The sequence below is a fragment of the Cyanistes caeruleus genome, chromosome 3 (assembly GCF_971803275.1).
Source record: "Cyanistes caeruleus chromosome 3, bCyaCae1.hap1.1, whole genome shotgun sequence".
Taxonomy (NCBI): domain Eukaryota; kingdom Metazoa; phylum Chordata; class Aves; order Passeriformes; family Paridae; genus Cyanistes; species Cyanistes caeruleus.
The window spans coordinates 86,278,589-86,301,972 of record NC_141703.1 but is presented as its reverse complement, the minus strand read 5'-3'; the positions used below and the strand labels follow the sequence as shown (position 1 = coordinate 86,301,972).

The window sequence follows — 23,384 nt, the reverse complement described above, 5'->3', positions numbered from 1 at the left end:
CACAGTCCCTTAGGTACATTAGGATATGCATCTCAGATATTTGCATGGAGATCCGTAGGTTCAGACCCCAAGCACAGCAAGGTCTGCACTGCACAATGATTTTATTTCCACAGTTACAAGCATAGTAGGACACACATGGAGAACTGACACTCCACCCCACAGGTGCATCCTTGGACACTGGCACTACAAATCACTGCTCCTGTCTCCTCAAAGGTTTTTTTGGCCACTATTATCGTTTTCAATGACCCCTAAATGACAGAAATTAATTCACACTGGTGATGATTAAGGCTGAGTCTAGGATGAATAAACCAGGGAAAGAAAGTAGAAGGGAAAGGGCAGAGAAGCTTTTTAAAATTAAATAGGGCTAAGGTCTCCCATAAGCTAAATAGTGAGGGAAAGAATCAGGTCAATTCTGTATAGCATATAAGGGAGCTAAATGACTGAGACTGAGAAAGACACACAGAAAAAGAAGGTGGGGAGAGGTTCAGAAACAGAGAGAGATAAAAGATTAAAAGCAAGCAGATACGGTGAGAGAAGAAGAGACACAGAAAACAAGGACAGAAGGCGAGAGAGGACAGCTAGGAATAGAGGGGTAATATAATGTGGTCACTCACTCTGTCTGGAAGATTTTCTGAAGGGAGGTGGATTATCTTCAGTGCTGGTTGCTGGGGTGCTGCCCTTCACACTCCTTCTCTGAGACCCATACTCAGACCGTTGCTGTCAGCTATTCCAAGGGCTTCTTCAAAAAATATTTCAAGGGCGAAAGGATTGTGGATGAAATCAGGATCTTGAGTACTAAAACTGCTGTTTTTATCCCGGGATGGAGATCCTCTCTCCCTTTTGGCAGCTAACTACTAAAGGGGTGTTCCCCTGGGAAACAGCCTTTTCACTGATGGTCAGATTATTTCAACAATCAATTTCCCCAATCTGTCTACCTAGAAATCTCTTCTCTCTTGGTACACCTTGCCTGTAAGGGAGGGGGGGGGGAATCGGGAATCTCTTTCTCTAAAACAATTCTTGCTATCTCTGTGGATATTATCAGTGAAATCTGCCTTCTCCTCTCCCTGTAACTAGGAGGTGTGTCTTCTCTCCTTGCACGGGGTATTTGAAGAAAACCCTCTTGGGATTAGGGGATGAGGGATCTTCCTTGGGATGAAGGAGGATGAGATCAGTACTGGAAATTACCTTTATCTCCAGTTAACAGCAACTGGAAAAAGAAAGAATAGCTAAATCTCTCTCTGCTTTCTCTCCCTTGTTTTGCTCTATCGCCTGCTAAGCAGATGTAAATAATTAAAATTACTAGGTAAGTATCTGGAGCTCCTGCTTATTTCTGTCTTGGGAACTGCCTCTCCTGGGCATACAGGATTTCTTCTGTAAAGACTCCCGCTACTACCTGGTATGCAGAAGGGCTGTCTGCTCTGCTCGAGAGAAGACTTTCCTCAGCAGCAGGAAAGAGTAGGCAGTAAAGGTTATTCTCACAATCCTCAAGAACTGGGATCCGAGGACACCTCTCCCCTTAACAAGTATCGAGGGAGCTCCAGAAAGCTCTGTTCCACAGCGAGGAAGAGCAGACCTGCTTCTAGATAGTTACTAGGGCTGGGTGCCGGGGGCCTCCACACACCCTTGGCTCGTTAGTAGGGAAGGGGGCAAGTGTTAAGCTCCCTCACCAGCTGCGGGGAAGGGGCCTGGCAGGGGGGGCCGCCGGGGTGTCCCCACAGCGGGCGTGGGGCTGCCTAGCGGGGCTGCGGACGGGGCGGGGGGCGGCGGGCAGGGTCTCTCCCCCACCCCGGCAGGCTACGGGGGTGTCCCCCCACCCCGGCCGCTGTCCCTGGCTTCCCCCCAGGCCCCAGCTCCTCCTGCCCGGGCTCGGCTACCACGGGAGGCCGCGGCGGCTCACGGGCCTGCGCGGGGCTGCGCGGCGCCTCCGCCGCCTTCCGCCGGGCCGCGACTTCGTCCCCGGGGGGCTCCCCGGGCTCCGGTGCGGGGGGCCCGGCCCGGGCGGCGCTGACTCTCTCCAGGCCCCGCCGCTCCCGCGGCTGCTGCTCCGGGCTGCGGCTCCACTGCAGGCCCCGGCTCCTCCCCGGCCGCCGCTCCGCCTCCCCCGGCTCCCCCCGGCCGCGGCCGCCCCCGCCTCCCCGGGTTAAGGAGGCGCCGGGCCGGGGGACCTGCGGCTGCCCGCCCGCTCTGCCAGGCGGAGGGGAGGAGCTGCCCTCCCGCCGGGATCGGCCGAGGCCACCCTCGGCACTGGGACTCACTTCACCGCGCAGGTGGCTGTGGGGCCCTCACCCCAGGCCGCTGCCAGCAGCCGCCTTTCGCCGCTCCAAGCGGGGGGCAGCGGCTGCGGGGTCAGCCCTGCGACACGGGGGCTCACAAGTGGCCACCCTGGGTCGGGGTCTGCGGCCTGGGTGACCCGCGCTGCTCACACCGGACATGCGGTGGTGGTGGCCTGCTTCAGCTCCGAGTCAACTCTCATCCCAAAACAATGCAGATCTCGGACCCTAGTAATCTACCCTCAAGCCTTGTGTGTGTCCACAACCTATTGCAGAGACATCACCAGATCTTAAAAGGTGTTTCTACCACGGCCCTGCTGAAAGTCTCATTGCTGTCTCTCCGTGTGTTACAGCCAGCCAGAACCATATAAGAAACTTCATTTAATTCACATCATTAATGTGTATAAATATGGAAAGTGGGGGATCCTAAGAAGATGCAATGAGGCTTTTCTCAGTGGTGTCAACCAGCAGGATGAAGAGGCAGAAGCTGATTTACAAGAAGTTCCACATGAACATGGGAAAGTTCTTTACTGTGCAGGTAAACTGTACTGTACAGATTGTCAAGCGGAAAAGGCTGCCCAGAGTGGTTGTGGAGTCTCTTTCATGCAAGCTACTCAAGAACCATCTAGACACAATGCTGCACAATGCGCTCTGGGATGACCCTGTTAAAACAAGGAGGCTGGACCAGATGACCCACTGTGGTCCCTTCCAACCTAACTCATTCTGTGACTCTCACTGTGCTATCCCACTTTCACCCAGCTGGCCGAAAACTTGGGAGTCTCCTGTTGATGTGTCTTAGGGATGCAGACCAAGACAGCAGTCCATTATAACATGAACGGGGACTGTGCAGTAAAGCATGCTAAATAAAAGCCAATACTCTAAAATGCATGCGTGAGGAGGAGCAGGTGCTGCCTGGCGTCCCATACACCTGCGGCCAGTGTCATAGGCAGATCATTTTGATGTGTCAATCTGAAAAGCACAACCGAAACAACCCCCCCTGGGGCCCCTAGCCCAGTTATCTGAAAGTCGCCCTTTATTTGATCATCTTATCTTTTTGTGTGTGGTTTCACATCTGCATCCTTCCAAATGGCAGCACTGCTGGTAAGGCTTGAAGTAGAGGACAGCACACATACTGGGAGGAAATGGCATTTTCTGAGAAAATATTTCTTTTTTCTTTCTAGAAACTGTAATATGGAAATTGAGATAGTAAAGGGGGTGTTTTATGACTTGCTGCTTTTGCAATGACTCCTTGCATTCCTTCAACAGGTCAAAACCTGTGCCATAGTTCCACACCTTCATTTCAGGAACTCAGTCATCATCCTCCATCCTCTCAAGAGTCTCTGTGTCCTCCTTCTCCCACACTATCCTTTTCTTCTGCACCTATGCCAGCAGCTCTAGTCACAGTTTCCTTCCTATGCTACTACCTGTTCTGTCAAGAAGGGTTTCCTGCCTTTTTCCCCATACTATTCACATTATCTCACTACAGATCCCCATTATGTTCTTGATCATTACCAAGGGCCAAGAACCATCTCTTCCCCTCCCACCTCCACAACAGAGCTCTGTCCTAGTCTGTCTTTTCTCCCAGCCTCACTCAAGTCCTGCATAAACAGCTTAGCTTCAGTTCCCTTGTTCTTCTGCTTCTCTTCTGACTTCTGTTTGGGCTAGGTGGTCTTTGGGTATGTCTGCTACTCCTAGTCCAAGTTCTCCAGTCCCCATCTAGCTAGGATTTGTGTCCATACAGTGCTAAGACTTCTCTTTACTGAGAGACAAGGCAGGAGCATCATTGTGCTGGGAGGCAGACGGGTGGTATCTGCAAGTTGTTTGATCTGTAGCCAACTGCAGAGGTGTTAAAAAGCTGTGGTTGGACTCGACGTGTGCCAGGCATCCGATGTGTGTTCCCTACTTATTTTTCCTTTTGGTTTTCAGGATCCTCTCCCTGAATTAATATCTGAAGTACTGCCTGCTTTTTATAGACAATTAAAAGGTATGCTATAACTAACTTGTTCCACTGCTTTTAAGAATGTAAATGCAAAAATTACCATCCAACACAAAAGTGCCCTAAGGAGGCAGGGCAAAGGATGAGCGTGGCAGAAATGCACAGGGATAAATGTATTGTGATCCATCATCATATTCAGCATTTGGAGAACAAAGACACATCCCAAAGCCTTTCAAAGCTAAGCAGAAGACAGAGGAAAGCAGATGGAGACACAGGGAAAAAGAGTAAACTACTCACCACATAGCTTATTTTCACATTACATTCAATGTATTTTATCCTTCTCCCAATTTTTTCAATATGCCACAGGCTTTGCGCATGACTGAATTGTTAATATTTGTCCAAGCAGATCTATAAATTTTGACAGATGGGTAGCGGGCAGTTGGGGTTTCTCGCATCCAGGAAGGTGTAGGAGGTGGCTTTGGTTTTTGGCAGCTGGGACACTGAAAGTCTCAGTATTTGGGGAGGAATTCTCTTCCACATCCTGGCTGAAGGACTGTTCCTTCCATTTGCAACTAGTAATAAACAGGCATCTCAGTAATCCTTTGTACCATGCAGGTATCCTAACATGTTTTTCTCCCTGGGCAGGGTTTGGTGTTTGGCTTAGGCTTTTTTAATAAACCTCTTCTTAGCCAGGAAAATTTTTATGTACTTGCACTCAAGTACAAGAATGATTGAGGGAGCAGGAGTTGTTCAGCCTGTAGAAGAGGCTCAGAGGTAACCCTCTCACTCTACAACCACCTGAAAGAGGGGCCAGCCAGGGGGGGATTGGCCTCTTCTCCCAGGTAACAAGTGACAGGACAGCACATAGTTCCAGGTTGTGTCAGGGGAAGTTTTAGGACAATTTCTTCACAGAAAACGGTGATCAGCCTTTGGAATGGGCTGCCCAGGGAGGTGGTGCAGCCAATGACCCTGGAAGTGTTTAAGGAAAGACTGGATGTGGTGCTCAGTGCCATGGTCTAGTTGCTATGGTGGTGTTCAGTCAAAGATCCCACTCAATAACCTCAGAGGCCTTTTGCCACCTCACAGATTCAGTGATTCCGTGGATATGTATGTAAAAGTTTACTGCTTACTCACGTTGCGTATCTTGAATAACTTCTTGGTACACTCTATGTAAAGGACATACCTACGCATGTAAAGATGCATGTTAATACAATCAAGAAGCCAAGACTGGTAGTTTAAAACTCAGCGCTTCAATTACACTTTTAGGATCCTAGCTACAAGAAAGCCAGTGTACCTGATATCTCCACCAGTGCCAACCGCACCTGCCGGGAGCTCCAAGTTTCAAAGGTTGGACAGTCGTCGAGAGACGTGTTTGCTGGCCCAGCCTCGGATACACAGGAAGGCACACACTGTCTCCAGCCGCCGCTCCCCGTCTCTGCAGCAGGAATCCGCATGTGACAGGTTCTTATCTCCCAGTACAAACCTCCACCCGGCTCCCTCACCCTGACGGCAAAGCGGGAATTCTCCAGCAGCCGCCCCCGCACGCCGCCCTCACACCAGGCAGCTCCCGCCGCGGCCCCTCCTCCGCCCCACCGGGGACACCCTCGGCTATCCCGGTCCCGCTCCCGTCGGGCTCTCGGGCCACCTTAAGAGCGCGCAGAGCCCCCGCACGCAGCGGCCGGGCGGCTCCTCCCCGCCCCGTGTCGCATCCAGCCAGGGAACGTGTGGCGGGCGGCGGGGCTGCCCGGGGCCAGGGGCGGCCGCAGCCCCTCACGGTGGGGGCGGGGAAGAAGAGGCGTCTACCCCCGGTGGAGGAGCGCGGCCGGCGGCGGCGGCAACAGCGACTCCGCCGGGGCGGGGGCGTCCGGCCAGGCCCTCCTTGGCTACCCCCGGCCCGCGAGCGCCGCATTGCGCGTCGGCCATTGGCGGGCGGGGGCGGGGCTAGAGATCTCATTTGCTTTCGCACCCGTCCGTCAAGAAGGAGCTGGCGACGGAGGCGAGCTTGCCCCCCCGATTGGCCGTGAGGCCCGTGAGGAGGCGGGGCCAGGCGGGCAAGGGAGGAGCCGCTGCCATTGGTCAGCGCCGCGCGCGTCAGTCACATGAGTCACAAAGGGCCGCGCGGGCCGCAGCCGAGGGCCGCTGGTCGCGGCGTGCGCGCGGGGGCCGCTTCCTGCGCGGGGCTCGGCGGCTTCCGGCCGGCCCGCCCCGCGGCCTCGGGCGGTGGCGCCCCCTCCCGCCTTCGCTCGGCGCATGCGTGACGTCGGGGGGGGGCGCGTCCCTCAGTGTCTGGGGCACGCGGGGAGCGGCGCCCGCAAAATGGCAGCGGCGGGTCCATGTTGTGTGTGAGGGCAGCGCTCCTGCGCGCTGCTTGGCTGCGACTGGATGGAGCCACCGAGTCAGTGGTGTTGGAAAAGAACTGAGAGTCCATCCTGTGACCGAGCACCACCATGGCACTGAGTGCCACGTCCAGTGTTCTTTAAACATTTCCATAGATGGGGACTCCACCACCTCCAAGGGAAGCCCGTTCCAAGGTCTAATCACCCTTTTGCTGAAAGTCATTCCACCAAACTAAATTGCCCAACCTAAACTTCCCCTGGCACGTCTCAAGACTAAGTCCTCTCATCTTGGAAGCCTTTAAAGTTAATTTAGTCGCTTGCACAGTGGGTAGGACAGATTTCTCAGGGTGAAGTGTTTCCCCTCACACTGCGCTTGGGCTCCCAGCAGAGGGGTGTGTTCTGTCTTTCAGCCATTCCCTGCCTGAGGAGTGCCAGCCAAACCCAAACCAGCCGTGCCCCAGAGGTTTAGTCACTGGGGAAAAACACTGGAATATTTTGGGTGGACAGAGCTCCTGTCTCTCGCTACCCACAGAAATGGTTTCCACATGGACTGTCCTGTCTCTTCCAGGCCCACCTCTGCTTTCAAATAGGGCCTGCAACAGTTCAGACTCTCCCTGAAATCCTCCGAAGTCCAAAACAGGGACACTGAGTGTGCTTGCAATACAGGGAGGCTTTGTTGAGACAAGGAAAGTCCCTGTGTTCATTCCTTAGGGACTGAATCTTGGGTCTTTGTTTCCTCCAAGACTCTGTGCAGGCTCCATGCCTACATCACGTAGCTGTGATAGTCACTTTTCAGGCTGCAGCTGCACTTTAATGTGCTTTGAAGCAGGTAGTTCTGTGAATTGCAGAACTAACAAAGCCTGGTTTTGGTCTCGTAATTGGATTCTTTGATGAGTGACAAGGCACAAGTTCTAACTGAAGCTTTTCCCCTAATTGGTGCATTTGTAATGTCTCTTTTCATTCTGGTTCTCTTAAGCCTTTTAAATCTTTAGTTTGTACTGTGACCTTTCCCTCTGCAAGGACAAAAATAAAGTCTGTCTCCTGTATTTGGTCTCTTATTTTCATGAACCCTACATGAGTTCTTGGTTTTTTAGATCTCTGCAAGGGACCTTCATTCTTCTCATGGCTTTTTAGCAGAGGTTTAAACCTGGCTCACCTGCTTTTCCCTTGATCTTTCAGACAGCCACAGTGGCTTTAGGTAGGCACGGGAACAGAATAGGGCTCATTCCCAAGGATCATGAGGGAGAGGGAGACTGTTCTTTCTGTGTCCCAAGGTCAAATGCCCTGTTTGAAAGAGAGATGTGCCAGTGTATCCTAGGTAAATGTTCTTGTTATCGAGCTTTGGATAATTGGAGGTAATTGGTTTTTAATGCCTTTTTTTCCCCTTGAAGCTTATCCTCTTTGTGTGAATGATTAATTAAATATTCACGGAGAGAAAATAGGTGAATTATAAACCTCTGTAAGTCTTCAGGACATTCAGGCAGTAGATGGGAGATAGCAGGGAGATACAAAGTGACAAATACTTGCTGCACAGTGCTTAACTTGTGTTCAGATTGTGGGGTGTCAGAAAGCAGTGCAGTGAGGCAGGAGTCAGGATACAGATCTAGCACAAACTGAGGAAAATATTTTAACCATGATGTTCTTGGTCTGCCCCTGTCCTATCAGTTTCCTATGGCCAAGTTGTGAATGGGCCTCTGGGAACAATGTCATCTGGAAAAGTTGGTGGAGGAAGATCACATGCAGGAGTCTTGTTCTGGAGCTTCTGTTCAAACTGAAAAACCTGGAGGATGAAGTCGGAGCTGTCCGAGTCTGCACAAGCCTACACAATTCTAAGTAGTACTTAAATACAAACTCCTGTGTGATCTCAGTGCCTGTAAGGATAGAGAGGAGGTGGCCTCTGGGGAGGGGACTCCTGGCCATCATAGTCTGGCAGATCAGGGTGTTGAGGTCTTCACAAGTGTTTCCAGTGGCTTTGGGTCTGCTGTACTCTATTCTAGAAGATTTAGGTGAGACAAAGGCGCTTTTTTAGGAAGAGAAAGGAGTGTCAGTGAATGAATTTGTTCTGCATACATTTTCAAGTCATACTGTTTTTCCTTCAGTGTAGAACAGCTAAAGAGTTTTCCATGAAAAAAAATATTTCCATGATACTTGCACTTTCCTGACTCAAAAGATTTGCATAGTGTTACTATGATAAGAATTGTGAAGTACTCATGAGGGAAACATTTCAATGATTGGACAGACAGACAAATTGATATTGAAGGTCAAATTCTAGGGCCCCAAAGCTCACAGAGGCACTGTTACATGCTGTATTGCCACAGGCTCAATGAATACAAAGTATGGCAAAGTTATAAAGTGATTTGCCTCTGAAATGCCTACATGAAAAGGTACCTTCTTAGGCAGCAATTAAGATGCTTAGGTGCATTTTGGCTAATTCAACTTGATAGGCTGAAGTAATTTTTCTGGTTTTCTTGCTTGTTAGCCCTGCAGAATAAAAATAGCTCTGAGAGAGGAAGCTGGATGCTGCGCCTTCCTTTTGAATTGACAAAATTGTATTCTAAGTTTTGGATGCTTATAGTGAACAAACCAAAAGATCAATTGGTAGCTGTCCTTAAAGGAAAACCCTGTTTTGTGCATCAAAGTTTGGGTCTTCATATTGGGCAATGCTGCCAGGAATGGAAAGCTGTGGACACATTCCCAAGACTGGCAGCTAGGAAAGCTCTGGCTGCCTGTAAGTGTGGACAGAAGTTGCTTGAAACAGTAAATGAAGAACCACCTGAAGTCACTTTTCAAAGAGCCAGTACACTTCACAAGCACTGAAGCACAGTGTGTCTGATTAACAGCCTAGCTGCCACTTCAAAAGCAGATGGTGTGAAAATGCAGACAGGATATAAAGTTTGATCGCAATAACTCAAACTAATGAGCAGTTCATGCCGTTGCCTTCTGACTGAGAAGCAGACATCAGAGTTAATAGTAAAAGATTAAAATCCTTAGAAGTGCTGGCGGATACCTATGATATCAGCAATAATAATAGTCTTGGATGACAAGCATTCCCGTGGATCAAAAGGAAAATAGGATACCTGTGTGACTTAACTTATAATTTCAGAGTCACGCAAGAGGTTCTTCAAAATTTACAGCAGGGAGAAGCTTGAATTTGCAGCATTTAATAATTAGGAGGGAAGATAGAACAGGGAGTTACAGAGCAAACAATTAAATGAATGAAAAGGATAAATGAGAATTTTCCTGGGTGTGAGAACCGGGAAGCCTGTGAAACAATTAGTGGATGTGTTGGATCAAGGGGGGTTAAAGAGAACAATTGAGAAAAACCTTGTTTCTTCATATACACTTTCAGTTTTGAGACTTTTGTGTTCCTGTCCTGCATGCATTCTGTTTTTTACAGTGAAGCAGCTTTCAAAGACTGAGTTCATAATGAGAAATGTTGGATCAAACTGATAATTTTAAAACATAGTATGGTATACCTCCAAGAATTCCAGAGAACTTCAAGTGAGTAGTGATGGGGCTTCTTGGCTTAGGAAAATATAAGGTCTGTCATGGAAAGCTGCCATGGTACCAGAGCTTCAGGGAACATAACACAGACTGTATCCACAATTTTGAAAAGGGTGCTAGGGATGAATCAGGGAAGTTGAATAGTGAAGCTTTTATCTGTTTCTTGAAAGCTGGTCGGAATGGTAATTAAAAATATGTCAAAACACCTGGAAGATCCTGATAACTGAGATTAATTCTTTAAGCAAAGAGTATCTCATAAATCCTCTGTTCAGTTTTCAGGATGCCTCAACAAAGAAGTTAATAAAAGAGAAACATTTAATCTGATATGTTTAGATTTTTTAAAGGCCTTTGAGACTGCTCCACAAAGGCGGAATCTTGATAGGGAAAAGGGATTACTAATGGAGGTCACTGTGGGGCCTTATCTTGTTTCATATTTGAATTCATGGCCTTGGCATACATAAAAAGAGCATTTGGATGAAATTTGCTGATGGCACAAGGACAGAATGATCAGGATGTTATAAATGAATACTGAAAGATGGATGAAATTAAATCTTGGATGAGATTCGAGTATGCAAAATTTACTACCATGGATATGAGGACTAATAACTTTTGTTCCTGGGAACTCACCAGCTGGAAATGAGAGAGGAGAAAAAAGGATCTTTGCATATCAGGTGGTCACACACCATGAACTGCTAAAAGGTAAATGGTATACAGAAAAATAACAAGAGAATATTCTGTGTAAAAAGTCTCATAGAGAATATTGTGAATAATTCTGATCATTCATTCTCAATAAAGATTCATGCAAATGAAAACAGTATGGCTTTTAGGATCTTCTGGAGAATTAAGATCCTACCTCCAAAACTTTGGCTTAAAAACACTGCTTAGTAAAATGAAGGCTGGGAAAGGATCTGATGGTTTTCCTGAGACATACCTGATGGTAATCAAGAGATAGGGGAAGGAGCTTTTAATCGTTAGGATGCTACATATTTAAGAACAAATACATCTCAAAGTGAGGGTGAACAGTAGGGAAAAAATTCCAATGTTAATTAAGGTCTTTCTGAAATGTTTTTCCCTAAAATGACCTGTACAGGGAAGGTGACTGGACAACACAACAGTACTTGAAATTCAGTCTCAACAGTGCAATTGCAATGGCTGATGTTACCCTTGCAGGGTTTAAATTAGCTCTGTAATAATTATAGGCATGAGATTTCATCACCAGTGAGGACAGTGTTGTATGAATGTTCTGGAGACTGCATAAAAGTCTGTCCTCAAATAGGAGATTTCAGGAAATGGTGACATGAGCAACTAAGGCATGTAAAAACTCTGAGACATTGGAAAAACTGAGATAGCTATTTTGAAAAGGAGGGATATAAAAGTGGACAGCTAGTTTATAAAATAGCTAGTTTATAAAATAATTGCTAGGGTACAAAAAGTAGACTTAGCTTCTGTTCTGCCTGTATCATGTATATAAGAACAAAAGGACCATTCAAGGAAACTGGGAAGTGAAAATTTGGGATAATTTTCCATATCATGAGATTACACTAGAGAATTCATTGCTGAAGGAAGTGGTTGAGCCAAATGCTTCACTAGCTTTCAGAAAGGACTGGAAACTTATACAGCTCTCATCAGTGTCTAGTGCTGTCATCAGTGACAATAAAATTGGGACAAGAATATTTGTTAGGGTTGTGTACTCACAAGCTGTTGAGAGGTTCTGAGGGGGAACATCCTGGCTACAGATGCTGAATTATTTGTTAGGTGATTGATGCCTAGGAAAGATGATAGCAAAGAATGTCCCAATGATCTGTGAGTTACACTGAAACATAACTGAATTTAAAATTAAGATACAGAGCTCAAGAAGGGGACTGACTAATATTTCCTTTCATGGATGGTCATCTGCTGTCCTACTCTTTCACTCAGCCTGAGGTGAAAACAGGAAAAGGAAACAGGCATTTAACTCTAACTTAATTCAGTTTCTTGTCAGAACTATTCAAGCTTTCTGATCACTCCACATTTGAAAGCACAACATATTCATTCAACTGGTGTTTACTGCTGGCCAGATGTGATCCTAATTAGTTGCAGGGTTTTTTGAGGGCATTGCTAGTTATGTTCTAAAGTTGTTGGTTTATAGGAATAGCCAGGATCAGATGCCTTTCTGTCCAAGGAATGAGGAGCTGGGACAACTGTGTTCCTGTGTATAATCAGAAGATTTTGGTCTCAAATATTTGAGGAAACACAGGATGAATGGAGGGAAGGGGGAAGTATTTATAAAGGCTTTTGTGAGGTTTTCAGTGCATTTCTGAATGGCTGCTGTCCCAAAGATACTGTCTCCTTCTTAAGGAGTCTGTGTCAGGAAGAGAGATTACTTGATACCGGGTAACAAATTGTTAAGAAGCATTTGCAAAGCCCCTAAACACCAGTCGGCTTGGTTAAATCTGTGGGCTTTGAAATCTTAACGTGAATCATTCTTAATCCTTCTTAAAAATTGGTATGAGCCAGTAGTTCTGCTCTGGGTTGTTTAAAATGGCATCACTGGGGTTGTGGCATGCTGTGGGGGATGACGCAAAATATTCAGAGGTAAGTTAGTCTGCAGCTTCTGGGAAAGTTACTGTCAACAAGAGGAGTAGCCATATACCCAAAATGACCTAGAAGACTTGTTTACTATTTGTATCCTAGTGGATTTAGAACAACTATGCTTTCCTGACTCCAGCTTTGTAGTGATTTTTGCCAATAAGCCAAAGTCAGGGATGCAGTGCAAGAGGTATTTCGCAGTATTTCCTCTTCAGTTCTTGGTAGGCAGCACAAGATTTAAGGAACCTCTCCTTTCCAGCTGTGAAAGAACATGGATATATGTAGATGAAGTTCTGGAAACAAGGAACCCTATGTTAACCATTGAGAGTAACCTGGTTTTGTTTCAAATCAGCATTGGCTTTGGTTCTTTTAGGGAGACTTCATGTCTGGGATCAAATCAATGGGAGTTGTGGGGAGAAGCACAAATGTGGTAGAGCAACACACTTGACCTATTAACCAGTGTTTCCAGCAACTTGGATCATCAAAATCAGCAACAAGCTCTAATTTTCTAAAGGAAAATAAAAATAAATAAATAAATAAACTTGATTCTGTCATCATAGTGAATCAAACATTACATGTAGAGACACGTTAGTGAAAGATGACTGTGAACCTGAACTGCATTAGTCTCTTGACCCAAATTATTTTGGTACCATGCAAAGAGCCTAAAGTAGTTGAGCCACATGAAAAGTGAACAAAGTGTTGAGAAATTAACTCAATGCCCATTCAGAGAGTAAGGCTCACTCTGGCAGTAGATTAAACTTCTTTGGTTTTGAGGCTACCAGGCATAGAGTGGCCATAGTGTTAAACTCTTACCCTCTGTATATCTACCCTGGCTGCAGGCAGACTTCCTTCTGGAACATTCCTTCCCACATGCTGACTTCTAAACTGTGTACAGAACTATAAGAATAATTTCTAGCTGCTAACTTTAATCATCAAATTTTAGTGGGGAACACTCCCAGCCACCATTTCATTTACTAGTGCTGTTGTGTAACCAACTAATCTCTTCCACAAAATAGCGTACAGTGACTGAAAGTCTGTTCTTGCTCTAAATTGTTAAAAACCATTCACATTCTCAATAAAATCCTGTGCCCGTGAGCTTTGTAGAGGCTTCTGTGTCTTTCAGACCCATGTGATTCACTGCCACAAAATGGTGGTGGGATGAGGTTTCCTCATTTTGGAGCAGAATGGTGGACTGACAGGTGGGTTGGGGTGCTTACATTTGCGGTGTGACTCTCTAGTGCCTGCCTCCGCTCTGTGACCTGAGGTAACAGCTGTAGATGCACTGAACATGAAAATGAAATATGAAGCTGTAGAGAACTGGATGAGAAAATCACCGCCAGTTACGAGCCCTTCAAACACTCAGCCTTCCTGTCTTGGAAGTGGATGTCAGGAATTGATTTAGAGAATAAAAAAATAAATTAATGAAAGTGAAGGATGTTTACTGTTTCATAAACACCAGGGCTTTTCCAATTGGCCCCTGTTAGAAGTGGGATGGCTTCGTCACAGAATTCCTTTCTGGGACCATGCTGAAGGTCACAGTACTGCTGATACCAGAGAGTCCTTCTGCTTTTGGTTTAATATTGTGAGTGCTGCTTCTCCTACTGCTGTCTTCTGGGATCTAAATAAAGGATTAAAAGCAATGCCTCATCTTCTGCAGGGGAGGGCTTGTTTGGGCCCTCACCCACATCCTGTGTCTGGCAAGCAAGAGCACACACAGGAGACTGGGTCAAAACCAACCTAGAGTAAGATGAACAGCACCGAAACAACATCAGTGGCCATCATAAGTTTTGTGTGGCAAGGGAAGGTTCAACTCTGAGATGGGGCTAGTGAAGAAGCTGCTGCACTTCCTTGGATTATTTCACATGGAGCAGAAGCTGGTGGTGGAGCACCAACATGGAGCTGGAGTGTGGCTGGCTGCTCCTGGGATTTCATCAGCTAAGTTACTTGGGAGTGACAAGATGTCATGAGTCACCCCTGCCTGTGGGAACAACAGAGTGGGAAACTCTCTGTGGGCTCTCTGCCTGACTGGTAAGGGCGGTTTGTTGGAGCTTAGGCAACATGGTCATGAAGGAGGCTGGGTAGTTCCAGCAGGCAGATATGGCTGGGCTGGAGCAGGGAACAGGGGCAAGAGCAAGACTGGCATGAGGGAAGGCACAAAGGCAGAGCTAAGTATAAGTGGAAGCAGAAACCAAAGCAGGACTACAATCAAATGCCATTAGGATATCCTGTTTCTGCTTTGCCCATGCAGTCCAGTGATTTGGTGCCGTCCTTAAACAGGAAGGGAATTATTCGCTACCAGAGTGCAGTGAATTGACAAGAGGGTGAATCTGTGGCTGCCTTCAAAAATGCTGGTGCTGCAGTGCAAGCCAGGTTCCAGCAGAAGCTGCAATAAGGCCCACAAAAGGAATGTGTCAGGGCAAACCATCTGATGTGTGATCTCTGGTTTTCATGAGGCTCTGCCCTTAAGCCAGAGGTGGAATGGGGCCCTTGGCTAGATGGAGAGGGAGTCTGAGGCTGGCTTCTGGTTCATGTGTTCCTCAATAAGCAGGGGTGCAATCCTTTAGAGATTTCTGCAACAGCCAGATGGGGTTGGTAATTATACGTTCATTAACTGACCAGCTGTGGATGATTCATTCAACAGCTCTCAGAGGCAGAGGGAAGATTTATAATTTAGTGTGAACCAAACTGTAGGGTTTAGGGGATAGGAGAGAGCACATGGAATAGTCAAGAAAATTGCCAGTTAAAAACTGTGGAGAACACTTGCAATGTCAGATATAATCTGGAATCTAGATATCAAATCTAATCTAATCTAACAGTGTTAACATTCTCCCCTGTTCTCTTTTAAAGTGAGGAAATTTTGATGTGACCCAAGTAAAGACCTGTGGAATAAACAGAGTCACAGACTCGTTTAGGTTGGAAAGGATCTCCAAAACCATTTGGAGGTCCAACCTTTAACCGATCACCACCTTGTCAACTAGACCATGGCACTAAGTGCCAAATCCAGCCGTTCCTTGAATACCTTCAGGGATGGTGACTCCACCGCCTCCCTGGGCAGCTCAATCCAGTGGAGAAGAACAAGCCCCTCTCAGAGAATAGTGGGGCGTGAACCTTGGCAATTTGTCTGTACTTCCAAGTACTCTTCAGCTGCCACCAGATGGCAACAAAAATCCGTTTCAGCGCGGCAGCATCCTGCAGGGACTGCTCAGTTCCAGCTGCTTTCCGAAAAAGATGAAAGGTGACGTGGTTTTGTCGTCACCGGGCGCGTACGCGGTGGCTTTCGATGAAGTCGGAGCCTTGAGGACAGCGAGGGGGAGGTGCGTGGCGAGCTGAGGCTCTGCTGGTCTGGTGGCAGGAGCCTCACAGCTGTGGCAGCCCCTGCTCACGGTTCAAGAGGAGCGAGGATGTGCCAGCCCACACTGCAGTCAGCCTCGGGTGGCTGTGCAGATGTGAGCTCGGTGACCCAGAAACAGAAATAGCTGGGGGTGAATTCAGGGCAGGCATTGAGAGAGATGATCAGGCTTTGAGGGGGCCCCCAGAAGCATCACAGCGGGGAGCAGTGCTGTCCAGTTTGGGGAGGACGGCGGACAAAGGGGGGTGCAGAGCTGCTCAGGCACCCAGAGCTGGCAGACGGAATCATGCGGTCACTGATCTGGGATTTATCCTTACATCAAAATTCGTTTTCTCTGTCAGCCTCGGTCATCATTTTGACCTCAGATGACTTGAGCGCGGTTGCCATGGGAACTGGATTGCTCTTCTCTCCATCCCCTCTACTTACTGTCTCTATGAAGCAGCGAGATGTTCGTCAAACATTACAAATGAATCAGCCATCGCCCCCGTGCCCTCTGCCGCTAAGCGGCGGGGGGGTCCTGCCTTGTCTCAGCAACAGGTGAGGGAAGCGCTGCCACATCTCAGCTCCGCTTCCCTCTACCCCCAGGCATGAGCGCACACCGCTTAGCAAACCCCGCCTGAGTGAGCGGCTGGGCTGGTCTCCTGGGGCAGCAGGCACGGCTTTTTATCCTATAAAGAATTGGCAGGGTACATCACCGCACGCCTCAGAGCCTCGGCTCGGGAGCAAACAGCGTCAGACAGATAAGTGACTGCAGGGAACAGAATCCCTAAAAGCGGCCCTCTCGTGTCCAGGATGGGCAGGGCTGAGCTTGCGAGAGAGGGGTTTCCCCGTCACGCACACAGCTAATGAAGCTAATCGAGCTAATTTAGCTAATTCTAAGACGGCGCCTGGCTCATCTGCCAAGTCCTGGCAGCGTCACAGCCATTCAGAGAAAGAGAAAAGGAAGAGAAAGGGAAGAAGGAGTGGGAAGGAGGGGAGGCTGGTGAGGGAAACGGGAAAAGGGAGTGGCTGGAAGAACTGTGGCGAGGAGCGGCAGCAGCGTGGACTGACTGGGAGAGCAGTTGGAAAGCTTTGTGATGGGCAGCGGAGAGGAGGGTGGGGCACAGCCAGAGGTGGGAGGTTTGGGGAAATAACATGTTGAAATGAATGCTTATTAAGATTTAAGTACCCCAGGAAAAAAACATCTGAAACTTGTAGCTAAAAACAAGATAAAAGAAATTTGAAGTTGCAAAAAGGATCTACAGATGGGAACCTTAGGAAAAAAAATATGACTGTAAAATATGGCTGTATGCCTGCAGTCTTACATGTAGGAGGGAAATCTAGAAACTCTCCTCAGTACACATACAATAGACATGACATACATTGCAGAACCCCTGCAACAAAACAGCAAGAGCTCTGCTGTTGCCAAGTAGTGCCTTCTATATTGCATTGTCAACAGAAAAGCTCTAGGAAATTTTACAGATCTGTGCACATCTGGGGAGCAGGCCAAGAAGCTCCTGCTGCTTGCTAAACCAAGATCATACATCAGTATTTAAGTACAAAAGGATACAGCAAAACAAATAACTTTTTTTTCCATGGTATTTAGCGTTATCCACAATACATTATGGATACATGTGCCTACGTGTTGTTTTGTAAATGATCTGGCCTTTTGGGGTTTCCTGTTTTATCATTTCCTCATAGCTTCTGCCCTCTTTCAACAGGAGTGAGGTAAGAAAATGTAAGCCACTGGAGGAAATGGTTTGGTGCCATAAGGAGGCAGGAGTATTGCAGTAGATTTGTGTGCATTTCAAGACATAAAAGGCCTCCTAATTGACCTTAAAGTTGGATGAGAACACAAAATAGATACCTAGAATTGGCCTAAAGTTCCCCCAATAATTCAGCCATCCTCAATCTCTGAAGAATGCTGTGGTTCAGCAAACAGAGGTGGTTCAGGTACTCATATGGTTTGTATTCCAGGACAAAATGGGGCAATCCAGAGCCCTCCTTTCCCTGCACTGGGTGCTCTGCCTGGGGCTCTGCACACCAGCCAGCAGAGGGAAGTGCTGGAGTGAGCTGGATCTTGTTGCACAGTCTGTTTTTTTGCCAGCACCTTCCCGTTCCTGGGTACCAAAGGCACCAGTGGGAAGGTGGACTTGGGCCTCCTCCTTGTTCTTGATATTAGCTCTTACTCAGCCCTATCTGTAACCTTTTGCCTTCATGCTTTCACTTCAGCCTTATTTTCCAGTCTCACTTTTGTTCTCTCTTTGCCTCCCTGTATGATTAGCCACAGCCTTTCCGGATCATGGCCCTACCTTATCCATATCTAAGATGGAAAAGAAGTTCTTTGCTCTTCTAAAAAAGAAAAAATCATCTTTGACTTTGAGGCAGGAGCGATAAACTTGGAATAAGAAGCAAGCACATTAACATAAACACATGTGAAGGGGAAGCAGCTTGTATCCTGTTTAGGGTGATGTTCAAGTTGTGAAATGCAGCCTTTGTTTTGGTCAGAAAGGGAGGAAAAAGTAAGTTTCAAAAGATAATGACCAGAACAAAAATGAGGAGAGACTCTTGGAAATTATATCAGAAACCGATAAAACCTAATAAATATGCAAAGTGGTAAATCAGTGTTTCACTGATTTCTTGCCTCAATTAGGATTGTTAACATCACTTAATGCCAGTCTGCTGGGTCCATATCAGGCTGGTTAAGTGACCACATTATCCTTTGTGGCTAGCATCACACCTTAAGCTCAGTCTAGATTAACTCAGAGGAAGAGGTAGGTATTAGAAGCAATGAGGCTGGAGAGCAGAAGGAAAATGGAGAAGAGATGATGTATGAAATAACTGTTGAAAGGCAAGGAAGATATGTGATGTGTGCAGGTAATGGGCAGTGCTGGGCACAGAGCAGAGCACAAAAATTTAGGGTGAAAGGGGACAGGAGAGCAAGTACACAGCAGACATGAGTGCATGAGCTAAGAAGGGGAGGATGGAGGATCCAGTTGCACATTTCCATCGCGTTACCTGGCCTAGAGCCTTTGCTGCAAAGATGCTAAGGTGCAAGAGAACAGAAGAAGTGCCAGGAGGTGGGGAGCAGGGGATAATGGGATTATAAAATTAGAAGGCTTGAAGTCTATTTCCAGGTCTGGCATGACTGATCCATGTCATATGGTAGGGGCATTAAATAACCCTGACCTTTGTTGGGAATATTTGTTGCTGCTACTGTGGAAGTTTCTCTGTGCAATTCTTAACACACTGTTCTTAGTAAAGGACTTAATGACAAATCAAGGCTGACTTTATCTAGAGTGATATTAATATGCCCAAGAAGATCCCCTCGTTCTAAGGCCTTGTTGGCTACAATGGCTCATGTTGTCATTGAACCTAGCATTACCTAACTTATGAGGGGAAATAAACTGGTGTATATCTCAGTGGGATAATTATTCTGCTATGATTATCCTTACATCTGTTTCTATACAAAATAAAACACTATCAATCAGTAATAAGTACACTTTCAAAGCCTTTTTTATTCTGGAAAAAAATTTTGGAACTTTGAAATAACATGCACACCAAAACCAGATCGTATAACTATCAAAATAACCATTCACTGTGAAATAGGCTGATAAGAGATTTTTATAACAGATCTGAGACAATGTGACTCACATGAAAAACTACAAGAGGAATTTGTTTACCCTTCTCAAAAGCTACCCATTTGTGATCTACACTTCAACAAATTCAGATAAAAATCCTAAAATTACTCTGTGCACAACAGAAGAGTCACATTTTCTGTGCATGTTTGTCCCATGATGGGGTGGAAGGAAGTGTTGTCAGAAGAACTCATCGTTCCTTATCATGCTTGCAGATACCAACATTCCTTGTCCAAAAGAAGGAAAACTATCAGTCTTTTACAAAGGTCACAAGCCAGAGTAATGCCAAAGTAGTTACATTTGTTGCATGTGCATAGGGGCAGAGTCCTTGTCCCAGGTGGAGCAAGTTAGGACACCTGGGCTGCTTCTGCTGTGAACAGAAGACAACTGGAAAGCTTTAAAGAGGAGGAAGTACCCTATTGTCCTTCCAGGTTTTCCTAGATGCATTTCACCATGCCCTTTGGCAGTCCCAGAGGCACTGGGGGACTGATTTGAAAGAGGCAGCTTAACCCTGTAGGGTCAGTGTTTTTGTCCCTCCAGCCCCTTGGGGAACCAGGAAAGGACAGCAAACCAAGGAACCTTGCAGACACTGCATCTGTCAAGGGGTGCTAGTCTCAGGTTAGTGCTGGCATGTTGGCTCTGTCCCTGTGACAGTGAGATCCCCTCAGAAGCACCTCTGCCCCAGCCTTTTGGCAGTGAGTGGGGGAGAGGGAGAACATAGGTGAGGGAAAATGAGAGGAGGTCCTGATGTCTGATCTTGGATTGGATCTGAGACCCAGCAATGCTAGAGTCTGGGTTCTCTGTCTACTGTCTTCAGTGTAGCCTCATTCCAGTTTCCTTGGCCATCTTTTCACCAGGAAGAGCAGTCCTGTTTAGTCAGTGCCTGTGGGAGGTCAGCAAACAGAAGCTTTCTCAGGGGACAGGTATAAAGAAATCAATCCCTCTGTTCCTCACAATGGGGGAAGGTCTGGAAACAGGGTGTGATGGCACAGTCGATGTGGTGATCCAGATGTAGCTCCCCCTTTTTGCTGTGCTGCCTTTCACTTCTTCCTCAGTGAGGTGAGGATGGCAGGCTGTGTGGAGGTTGGAGATCAAGCCAGGTCAGCCAAGACTGGAAGCCTGGGAGATATCACAGTCTCCAAAGCATAGTGGGAGGTGTTGCCCTGAGGAAAGTGCTTAGAAAATGGGAGGGTAGTTGCATGTGAGGGAGTTAGGAAGGCAGAGGAAGAAAATGTCATCGGGCAAGTGGTGAGGGCAAAGATTTCAAATGGTAACAGAGCTCCTCCAAGAGGATTACCTGAATGCATAATAGAGGGATGCTGCAGGCAGAGGGGGCCCTAAGGGAAAGAGGCCTGTGGGAGATCTGTTGTAAGGTAGGAATGACAGAAGTGGTATCTGGGGTGAGCAGATGCAGACTTGTCTGTGTTAGATTGCTGTGTTTAGGTTGTGATAACTTGTGTTTGCAGGATTTGTGCACTGGGTGGGATAGGTGACATCTCTTCTTGTCAAAAGGGATTTTATTTATTATTGTTTGCTTAAATTGCTGTGGGTCTGTCTTAATTTCACATTGGTGGAAGCTGGCAGATTCCCATTGTTGGGTCACAAAGTGAGGCCTGCTCTGCTAGGTCTCCTGCAGGCAACGTGGGGATACAGGGAACATAATATGAGTGAACACAGTACTCAAATGCCTTTCATTGCTGCCAGATGTGGCAGCAGCTTTCCATCTGGGGAAGAGCCAGAGTGAAGTCAGGGCTACTGCAAGATCCTCGCTACGTGGATAAAATCCACATCTGCTGCATGTGTCCTACTCCCACTGCTTAACATGCCCCCCACATCTGGTGCACATAAGCACTTGCTCTGTTCTGATTGTGCCTTCCTGCTTGAAAGATGACAGAAAGGGGTGCAGAGGCAACAAAAGAGGAGGGTAAGCTTTTCCATTATGTGAAGCATAGGGAATAAATTATCTGCCTTACATAATGGAAATCAGTCTCATGTTCCCCATCAGAGATTCTGCCTGTAGAGCTACCTCACTGAGGTATCTCAAACATCTTCATTGGTTTGGGGGGAGTTGATATATAACTCCCCAGCAGCTGAGCCTGTGATGGAAGGGAAAACAGAGTGGAAAACCAACTGGAAAAGTTGGTACCTGCTGGGGATAGTGGTTATTGCCCGAGAGCCACGTGTGTTTGTCATCTGCATCTCTCTGGATCTTTGTAGCATTTCTTTCAGAAAACAGAGCACCCAAAATGACCTCATCCTGTCTTCTGGGCATCTTGAAAACTGATGGATAGAAGAGGCTGGGCAAGTCTAATGTCCATACCTGTTGCTTGGCAGGACGAGACAGTTGATCTCCACAGAGCACACTGAAATCTTAAAAACTTGCTTCACCACAGCAGTTTACATCAGATCCAGATATTAGATGATTAGGGAGCCAAAATTAGAGACTAAAAAGGTTGTATGGTATTCAAGCATGTCATTGAATTCTCTGTGACTGGCAGACCTTTTACTACCCTTCAAGCCACTGAGGTTTGGTTTTGCCTTTTGAATGTGCCAGGAGGGAGAACAGACCACAGGGCTACAAGAATTGGTGGCATTTTTGGTGTTTTCTTCAGTGTTAGCTTGGTCCTCTCTTAGTTGTTGGGAGGAGGCAATATGTCTGTTTAGAAACAATGTCACAGTACTCAGCAGCTCTTACTTCTCTCAGTAAAAAGGAAGAATATGCTTAAGCTCACATAGGCTGTCTCAACAATACTCCCTTGCTCTGTGCAGCAATTTCCCAAGGGCCATATCTTAACTTCTTTTGGTGTATAACACCAGCCAGTGAGTGGCTTTGTTTTCCTTTCTAGTTTAGGAAGAGTATCCTGCTGCAACATCAGTTTCTCAGTCATCTAACCACAAAAATTTGGAGCATGACTCTGAAGGTCATTTTTTTGTTTCTGGTCTGGGCTAGATGGACAGAATCTGACATGTGTACATTCCCCCGATAGCATCAGCTGTGCACATTCCCAGCAGGCAAGTGAGGGTTTATGATCCATAACTATACTTTCTTGCATCCCATAAAATTGTTTGTTGGTGCCAGAGGCTTCAACTAAGTAAAGGAGCATGAAATCAAGAATGAAAACAAACAACATTGAACATACAGCACTTGTAGCGTCTCTGTTTAGCAGACCTAGAAGCTGTCTGTGTCATGGTCTCTGCTTTTAGTCCAGAGGGAGACTGTGGATTGCCTAGCTGGTGAAGCACTGGTCTGGATCTCTGGATACTGGGGTTTGATTTATGGCTCCATCACAGATCTTCTCTTGGCCAAACCATGTAATCACTATGTCGCGTTTCCATACCAACAAAACAGAGTTAATACTGCTTCTTTTGCCTTATGTATGTACACCTTGAGATGAGTCTTCAGGATACAGCTCTTTCTTACTCTCATTTTATACATACAGTGCTTTCTACAGTGTCATCCTGATTTAAGCTGGACTCTTTAGGAGGACTAATTAATCCCATTAATAATGCATCTCTAGCTGGCTCCAAGCTCTGAAGATCATGTCATCAGTAGTTTCATTTGTTGATTTCTGCAATATTCTAAGCTCTGTGGGGTGAACTTTGGAAGAATCAGAGGAGTGGCTGCCATGGGAAAATAATTCCGGGTCTTTCACTGAGCCTGGCACAGAATGGGATGTAATTCAGGGAGGCTTGGGTCTGCTGTATGAACATCAGATACTGGCAACAGTGGTCAGACATTTATTTTGCTACATTTCACTTCACAGTTTAAGGTGTTCCCAGACATCTTACATCAATGCTTGATCA

The 23,384-nt window shown here is 46.7% G+C and overlaps 1 protein-coding gene across 22 annotated transcripts in view; it reads right to left on the bottom strand.

Moving 5' to 3' along the window:
* FOXJ2 (forkhead box J2) overlaps positions 1 to 6,421 on the bottom strand; it is a 31,586-nt gene extending 25,165 nt beyond the window's left edge. For 2 of the 22 annotated variants that reach the window (XM_086882469.1, XM_086882481.1), the window contains exons 1-2: positions 2,256 to 2,476; positions 615 to 739 (exon numbers count right to left, since the gene is read on the bottom strand). Coding sequence is in view for 2 of the 22 variants with exons in the window: in XM_086882486.1 (XP_086738612.1) it covers positions 5,501 to 5,641; positions 6,010 to 6,160 (292 nt within the window). In the remaining 20 variants the exon portion in view is untranslated. The other 20 variants (XM_086882470.1, XM_086882478.1, XM_086882473.1 and 17 more) reach the window with 20 other exon arrangements.
* Positions 6,422 to 23,384: the final 16,963 nt, after the last annotated feature.